Source organism: Chelonoidis abingdonii, chromosome 15 (assembly GCF_003597395.2).
Source record: "Chelonoidis abingdonii isolate Lonesome George chromosome 15, CheloAbing_2.0, whole genome shotgun sequence".
Lineage (NCBI taxonomy): Eukaryota > Metazoa > Chordata > Testudines > Testudinidae > Chelonoidis > Chelonoidis abingdonii.
This window is the reverse complement of record NC_133783.1, coordinates 34,649,288-34,658,360: the sequence shown is the minus strand read 5'-3', so window position 1 is coordinate 34,658,360 and position 9,073 is coordinate 34,649,288. Positions and strand designations below refer to the sequence as shown.

Below are 9,073 nucleotides of genomic sequence, written 5' to 3'. Positions count from 1 at the left end.
ATTAAAAAAGTTGTAAAAACAACATCAATATCATCCATTGAAATAAAAAAAATAAACTGAGTTCCCCACCTAGAACACGCCAACAGAATAGATCGAGCCTCGCAGTGCACAGGAGCCATGCCTTTTGTTTTTCATTACTTTGGGGCGGTGGACGCTAGTTAAAGGTTTGCTAAATGAAAAGCTGAGCAAGATATGCTAGCGGTGGCACAGAGAAGAAAATGAAAGTCGTGAAAGAATAAGGTCATATACTTCAGCATTTGGATAGAAACTGGATAATCATTGAACAGTTTTTCATTACGAAACTAGTTATTATTGCCAATACTTCAGCCAAACAAGTGGGCGACTAGATCCACAAATAACTTCTTAACAAAATGCAAGAGAACAAAAACACATCGGTTAGCCAAGTCAACACCCCATTGACCCCCTCAATCCTTCGACAAAATTTCAATTAATCCTTTCTAAGCCTAACCCCACCTAACAGTTTCAATTATCTTCCACCTCTGAACTTTTCCACTACAAATACGCTCCATATCATTCCAGAGACAGCAAGAAAACTCTAACAGCATGACATCACTGGAGATAGAAACTTATCAATCTCTCAGCATGAACATGTATTGATACAGGGACAGTTTATCAAGAAGAGTCTGAGGAACCCCACCTCTCTGAAGCAGCTGTATGCTTCATCGAGGCTACCACAGGTTCTAGACTGGACTTATCTGGCTCCATCACAGCTTATCCCTAACACTGGAAGTCTAGAAACAGCCCACTTTCCACTGCAATTTTATTAGATGGCACCTAAGTCTTTGAATCACTCTTTAAGATCTGAAGCCATGATGTTTCGTGAGTTAGCTGTATTTTTGCAAAAGTGGATTTTCGTTGCATTTTGTTTTTGGCAATATCAATTTTGTTCACTTCAGTTGTCGTTTTTGATTTGTATTTGAAACGCACGAATCAAAAATCATTTTGCTTCGTTCAACTTGGTAACTGTCTTCATCCCGCTCCAAGAGTTCCGTCTTGACCATGGAAATGTCTGTGCCTCTGTCCAGGCTGTACAATTGAGAAATCAGCACTCAACTCACAGATGATTTAGTCATTTACGTTAACTGTGGTCACCACAGTAGCAAAGGGCGGCAGAAAGTACTTTGCGGAAGACGGGTTTCTCAGACGAGTATACATTACAGCAGCAGGGAATTACCCCACACAAGCTGTAGTTGCCACTGATCTCATTAAGACTATTAGCTGAACTGACCACTCTTGGAATGCAGAGTGAGGGAATGCAGCATGATGGAGATGAAAAGACACTCGGAGGGGTCTCATCAATGACTAGGAGATCCTTGCCTGCTTGCCTCTCAGGTGTCATCGCACTATGCGGGATGGAAATATGATCAGATTTACTAGCCTGACCTAAACGCACCCTTTGACCATTAATCTTTGGCTCACTACTGCAATGTTCCAGCTTCATATACAGCACTTTACAGAGAACCCATCGACATCTTATTCTGAGTAAACTGCTTTTCCCAGTCGTGCCACTTTCAAAGCAATAAACACAGCGAAAATCCTCTCGTGCCAGAAAAGTTTCCGTAGGGAGTTCCAATTGTTTACTAGCTATTCCCTGTGGACAAGCTGTTAGTGTCCAGCTATATATCTTCTAAGATGAATCTTGCCCATGCACCTGTTTGTCCCAGAAATTTGTGGTGTAGTACCCATATTAATGACCTGGATGACTGGGCTTTACTGGGCGTGAATGCACTGGGAGGCCCAGGCTGCGATTACCATTTGGGCTAGAAGACTGTCCCCGAGAGGAGAGAACTTTGGGCCAAGCAGGCTGATTTCACCAGGACTTGTGTTTGTGCCATCTATGTCGCAAACCCAGCTGCAGCTCCTCAGACTCAGTGGAGGGAAATGCCCCTCAGAAGTAGCATCAGAGGAGACACAACCTTCTCCCTCAGAGGATACAAATCTGAGGAGGTGAGTCCGCTCTGTCAGTAGAGAGAGGAGAACATTCTCCAGGGGAGATCGCGGCACCTGCTTGTCTCTTCAGGAACACGTGGGTCTCTTTACCGAGAGAACCCAATTTCTCGAGAGAAGTGAGAGAGAAGACTCTGACTCCTGGTCACCAACCCTGAGAGCTCCAAGATGATCTACTGGAGGCTGAATACCCTGTGGTCTCATATGAGCGTTATCCCTCATGCTGCTGCTGCTATGCACTGAGACCCCTCTGTCAGGGGATACCACTAAAGGATTAATAGGGATATTGACTGCCTGCTCAGCTGAAACTGATCACTGGCATCCCAACAGCGGCAGAGATAAAAGGGCTGCAGAGCAGACAGGTATGTTAGCTGATGGTGAGACTGAAGGACTGTCGGAGAAGTCTCTTTTGCTTCAGCAACAGACTGATGAGAAGCTTCCTAGGCAATCAAGTCGTTCTCTCTCTCTCTCTGTCTCTCTCTCTCTGCTTAATGGTCACTAGACTTGATTGGAAAATGGAAAACCAGTTTCATTCAAAATGTTGACATTTGAAAGTTACTTCTATTAATCAGGAAGCAGTTTGCATTTTTTTTAAACTTTTGGTGATTCTGTTTTTAAACTGCTGTGTGCAATAAAATAAATAGAGTCACTTCTCCCTGCTCTTTTCCTTCTTTTATTCCTTTTTGTTTCTGGCACTTGGGAACTTTCCAAAACTTCCTCTAACTTTGAAAACTTACCAACGAGCTTTAATTCTGAAAGAGTTACAGAGAGAGAAAAGGCAAAATGTTAGATGTTTGGTGGGGGTGGAAGAACAAGGAATTGTGAACAAACTTTAGACACGATAGTTGGGATGTTTTCTGACTCCTGTGAGCTTCTATCCACTGTAAAGGTTTGACTTTGCTAGTGGAGATTTTAAGGGATATTTTTACCGTGCAGTTTCAGAAGCTCACTGAGCAGTTTCAATCAACAATATCTGTTGGCAGAGAAATTCAAAAGTTAATTCCCGATTTTGGTAATCAGAGTCCAGACACCTCAAGGGGAGAAAAGCAAGTTTAAAATAAGCAGTTAAACCAAGTGATTGCAGATTGTGGAGCTGTATATAAAAATAGTTGAGTAAGGTTGTTGATGAAATCTTGTAATGCTCTAAACATAATCATTGAGATATGTATGCAGACTTTGGTTATACGTATGGATATAGGTTATGAGCACAGGTTATTACAATTTCAGCTCCACCTTGCAGTGGCCAGTCTGGTAGAGAGGGGTTCCCCTCCCTCAAATGAGACTAACTCAAAGCACCTAGTGTTATACAACCCAGGAAAAGATGAATGATGGACCCTTACAGTTAAGGGGAAAACACTGAGACATACTGGCAATCAAATAAAGGGAGTTTCCCCTGCTCTGAATAACAATGAATCACCTTAGTCGGCCGGGGGGCAGTGGCAAATTAATTATTTTGCTGCCCCTAGACCCTGAAATAATTGCTGCCCTCAGCCCCATATGAACTTGTTTTAGTTTTTTCACAAATTCGTTTAAATGAAAATGAATCTAAATATCATTAAAATAATTGAATGTTTTCAAGTTTTATTATAAATAAAATTAAAAGTGCAGCGGACCCTCGCTTGAAATCACACTATACAGACGCACATTCACTTTTAGCATGGGACCGCGCATGGATCCAAAACTGAGAACCGCTTAATTTCTTCCTTCCGGTCATATTATTAACATTTAGGATTCTTGCAAGTATATATACTAAATGGCATCATGCCATCATTGGTGGTTTCAATACATGCTGTGATTGGTAGAATTGCAGCGCCACTGATGCCGCAATTACAAAAATGGTGCTATTATAAATTTTATAAATTTGCCACCTCTGCAAATTTGCCACCCTAGGCCTAGGGAAGGTGTTTCACGTGAAATCTCTCCAGGAACTGAGGGACAATCACTTGGTGAGTGCAGTCTGTGAAATGCTGAATCCCCCTACAGTTAAAGAATATGCTGGGAAAGTCTCTTATTAGAAGAGATTTTTATCTAATTTGAAAGCTTAAAGGTTGATGTTCCGTCTCTGTTTTGTTTTCTGCATGGCTTGCATAGGTTTGCTTCCCGTGTGATTTCGTCTATGAATCCACAATTTTTCTATTACATAAACCTCATGTTTGTTCTTTTCCCAGTAGGTCTCTGTGTGAACTGAGGAAAGAGTAGATGTCAAGAAGGGGGAAAGGTGCCCCTTAATCTATGGGTTTTGGGGGTGTCATTTGAGGGCACTCACCTTGCAAGGAATAAGTAGGCTGATAGTACCCAGGACGAGAGTGTTATTCTTGTGGGCTGGCTACTGGAATCAGGGCTCTGCCAGAGCTGTAAAGCATTAAAGCACCCAAGGTTGCAGGGCAGGCAGGGACAGAACCTCTGACAGGTCTGTGTGATCCCCAAAGTGTCACCACAATGATCACATAACAGCATAAAAACTGATCTGCATGGTACATCACAAATGAAATCAAATAAATGCCTGCCTGAAGACTTTGGCATTCCAGTTTTGTACTGGAAAAACAACCCTCAAGGGGTGCTGGTTTCTGCTGAGGATGAGTCCAAAATGAAACAATATTCAGCTGTTTGTCCCTTTTGGCCTAGGAGTCGACTTCAACATGCATCGACGAAGTGGGTATTCACCCATGAAAGCTCATGCTCCAAAACGTCTATTAGTCTATAAGGTGCCATAAGACTCTTTGTTGCTTTTACAGATCCAGACTAACACGGCTACCCCTCTGATACTTGACTTCAACTTGGATCTCCCACATCCTAGGGAAGCTATAGAGTCACGTTCGCACACCAGCCCCAGCCCAATGACTATCCATTTCCATTCATAATGACAATGAATACTCATCGGGCTAGGAAAACTAGCTGAGAATAACTCTATGGCATCTCACTTCATCATCAGTATCCATTTTGTGAATCCTACCACCCCAGCCTGGATTCTCAACCCAGCATTTGGGCTGTGACCTCAAGGAGAGGGAGCTTTGGAATATTACTGTATTTGAATCAATAGATTGAAGTTTAACAAATGTCATTCTCATTGTATTGTAGAGTTTATCGCTTCCCCCAGATCCATCCCATGGCAGACACGAAGCAGAGAAATCAAACGTCCATTACAGAATTCATCCTCTTGGGATTTGGGAATATCCCTGAACTGCAGGTTTTTCTCTTCCTGCTGTTTCTAGCAATCTACTCTGTGACTGTGGCTGGGAACATCCTCATCGTTGTGCTAGTTGTGGCTGATCAGCAACTTCACACCCCCATGTACTTCTTTCTGGTGAACTTGTCCTGCTTGGAGACCTGCTACACCTCCACCATCCTGCCCAGGATGCTAGCCAGTTTCCTGACTGAGGACAGAACCATTTCTGTCAGCGGCTGCCTCACACAATATTATTTGTTTGGTTTCTTTGGAGCGACAGAATGTTCTCTCTTAGCTGCAATGTCTTATGATTGGTATTTAGCAATATGTAAACCACTGCATTATGCAACCCTTATGAATGGCAGCTTATGCCTCCAGCTAGCAACTGCTTCTTGGATATGTGGATTTTTGACTATTCCCATAATAATATTTCTTGTGTTGCAATTTACTTTCTGTGGTCCCAATGAAATTGATAACTTTTTTTGTGAATTTCTGCAAATAATAAATCTCTACTGCAATGCTACCTATCAGATGGAGCTTGTTGTTACCATCCTGGCGGCTGTATTCACTCTGCCCCCATTTGCATTAACCCTGGCATCCTACGTTTGTATCATCTCAACCATCCTGAGAATCTCTTCCACCACTGAGAGGCAAAAGGCATTTTCCACCTGCTCCTCCCACCTCATTGTGGTGACAATTTTCTATGGGACCCTAATCATTGTGTATCTGCTACCAAAAACCAACACACTAAGAGACCTCAACAAAGTGTTCGCTGTCTGCTACACAATTGTGACTCCTATGGCCAATCCCTTCATATACAGCCTGAGAAACCAAGAGGTCAAGGAAGCCCTGAGGAAAATTGTCAGTAAGTGTCTAGATTTTATGAGAATTCAGAAACCTCAGTCTCTTCAGGCAAAATGGTGTATTACACAGATGCTGTGTGGCCTTTATTTCTTGCCCCATTGTTGGTGATATGTGCTTATAACATTTTGAGGACATGCAAAGATTTGTAAGTGTAAGAGGAATCAATACCAGAACTGTTGGAATAAAATTGAACTGTATTTTACTTGCTAAATGTGGGTAGATGAAATCTTGGTGAATTTCATACATTGAAATAAATTAGAGCTTGATCTACAAAGGGACTTCAGCATTGCAAAGACTAAGTTTTAGCGCCATGCCAGCCAGTGAGAACCTCAGCCCTGAGTTCGGCAGCCAGGCTCCCTATACGATGCATGAGGAGAATTAAGTGGCTAAGAAAGGGATCCCCAGAGGTCAGCAGGTGGAGCAAGGAGCTACCTCACCCGACCAAGAGGAAAAGCCAGTTAGAAGAATGTTGCCTAAGCCCCATCTCTCCCACGGAGTTAGTCACTATCTCTGCTTGGGATTCTCAGCTGGGAACCCCAAGAGGGGGCGGAGGAACTCACCAGGCTGTTGGAGACCCAGGTTCAGTCTCCCCACTGCCTAATATGGAGCAGGGCTTTGACTGTGGGTTCCTCCTGTCAGGCGAGTGTCCTAGCCACTGGACTGCAGAGTTGTCCTCTCTGGCCCAACACATGTTTAATTAGTTTTACACAGTGGAAAAATGTCCTCAGGAGACTTTGAGGGAGCCCCAGACCTGATTATCCTTCATGCCAGGGCTTGGGGAACTCACCCGAGGAAAGGGAAACCCAAGTTTAAATGCCTTCTCCGTGTGAGGTGGAGGGGAGGGAATTGGATCTGTCTCTCCCATGTCCTGGCTGAATGCGCTAGCCACTAGGATCAGGGTTATAATGGAGGCCTCATACCCTTCATCCACTCTGGTTAGGGATAGGTGTTCTGTGAGCATGCCTACCGGATCAAGGTCTGCAGGTGAGACAGGCAGGGCTGTGCCTAGCTTGAGGCTCCTGTGGGGTGAGGGGTGAGATGAGTGCCTAGACTGAGGTGGCTGTGCATATGTTCACTGGCAGATACTGGCTCCTACAGTCCTTTAGTGGCAGAGATTTAGCCACCTATGACATTAGGTGTCAGTTGAGCTGGGGCTTTGAGGCTCTCAGTGGTGCCTAAATGCTGGTTCTACACACCTGAGTCCCTTCATGGGACTAGCTCTGAAAACTCAAATTCCAAAGTGATGGATGCTCTTAGGCCCATGGCCTCTCAATGAGATTTATGTTCCTGTGTCACTGAGTTTGCCTGAGGCCAGATGTGTTTAAAGATACGGAGGTGCCTGGTGGGATTTTCAAAAGCATCCAGGTGCAGAACATGCCAAAAATGGGTTTAGGCCCCAAGATGGTGCTGGAAGTCCCATTGGTGTCTAAATACATTTTAAAATCTGGCTTTCGGGCATTTCTGAACATTTTACTCCTGGTCTTTAACCTCCCCTGATGAGAGCTGAGGGAGTTATTAGGTTTTCAGCTTGATGGCCCATATGAGACCGGGACCTCTGCCAGGTGGCTAAGGGCCCAGGGCAGGCATAGTTTCACAGGGATCCCCTGGCTGGTTATCTGCACACGAGCTCACCAGAGGGTGGCATGTGAGGTCTGTACTAAGAGCTGCTCACACACTGGTCATCATAACTCAAGTATTATCCAGCCACACATTTCACAAGGATTATGTATCTATACTGAAAATATCATCTTGGAGTTAAGCCAGGTCACCAGGAGGTGACATACCTCTGGAAATACTTCCTAACTGTAAGAACACTAAGACAATGTAACAGATGCCTAGGAAGGTTGTGGAGGCTCCTTTACTGGAGGTTTTCGAAAGAAGGCTGGATAGCCAACTGTCTTGGATAGTTTAAACAAAACAAATCCTGCATTTTGGCAGAGGGTGAGACTAGATGACCCTTGTGGTCCCTTCTAACCCTACAGTTTTATACCTCTGAGATAACAGGATGCTTTTCTCCCTGTCTAGCCATTTGTGTATTGTGGGCCTCACAATGGAGGTCTATTTNGCTGAGGAACAGCTACCCACAGTGCACCGCTCCTTAAATCGATGGTAGCCTTGGACCATGGACGCAAGCAATCGATTTTGTGATCGCATTGTGGACGCGCAAAACCGATTTTATAACATCGGTTTTGTAATATCGGTTTAAACTACTTCGAAATAATCGTGCAGTGTAGACGTACCCTCAGACTGTATTACAAAGAGAGCAAAGAGACAACTCTTTGCAAACACCTGGCATGAAGATGGTAGGAATAAAGAAGACAACTGTTGCATTGCTGGTCCCTCTACAATAACAGGATGAAGAGACATAATAGCAGGGGCTCCTGAAAGTCATGCGGTTCAAAAGCAGGGGTTTGATGTGAAGTGGCAATTGAAAGGGAAGAACTTAAAAAATGAATTCACTAAAATGGGAGTCCTAGTTAGCGTAATTCATGGTTACACCATGTAAGTTATATTTATACTCTATAGTTTGTATTTTGGTATAACAGGCAATCAGTGTTTCAAATCATGATCATACAAATGGTCAATAGTCTCATGGTCAAGTGGCTAGTTTGACAGAACAACACATATATTTGCTTATAATGGCTAATTTGCAGAGTAATATACATATCTACATAAAATAAAAAAAACCCACACAAAACTTCACACCTAAATAAAAAAAAGAGAGAGAAAGAGAAAGGCCTTCCTCAACACTGTTACAACAGGGGCAAAGTATCTTTTTTCTTCTGACTGCAACAAGGAAAGATTTTTAAGGGACCTTACGGCCATTAATAACAGTACTCCCTAAATAATTTTAGGCAGTGCATGTACCAAAAGTAAGTAAAAGTATTCAGACAGAAAAGTGATTATTTTCAGTTGACTCTGACTCTCTAAATTCCTGCAGACTGTGTGAATCCAGCACTGATGGAAGGAAGAAACTGCAGCTAGGGCGTAGCACAATATGGGAGGAATAGAGCTAATTACATTATATTTCCTTCCAAAAATGTAGTCCCACAAGACCTCTGTCTGTGCACCAAG

At 43.4% G+C, this 9,073-nt stretch overlaps 2 protein-coding genes and 1 long non-coding RNA gene across 4 annotated transcripts in view; 1 reads left to right on the top strand and 2 right to left on the bottom strand.

Moving 5' to 3' along the window:
- LOC142047816 (uncharacterized) overlaps positions 1-8,772 on the bottom strand; it is a 15,722-nt gene extending 6,950 nt beyond the window's left edge. The window contains exon 1 of the long non-coding RNA XR_012657074.1: positions 8,235-8,772. This is a non-coding gene — a long non-coding RNA (uncharacterized LOC142047816). The remainder of the gene's footprint in view (positions 1-8,234) is intronic.
- The window catches only part of IDE (insulin degrading enzyme), a 117,401-nt gene that overhangs the window by 66,530 nt on the left and 41,798 nt on the right, over positions 1-9,073 (bottom strand). The window lies entirely within an intron of this gene.
- On the top strand, positions 4,683-6,106 carry LOC142047810 (olfactory receptor 10A7-like). Its single transcript, XM_075072661.1, has one exon. The coding sequence runs from the start codon at positions 5,024-5,026 to the stop codon at positions 6,104-6,106; it is 1,083 nt and encodes a 360-aa protein (XP_074928762.1). The 5' UTR covers positions 4,683-5,023.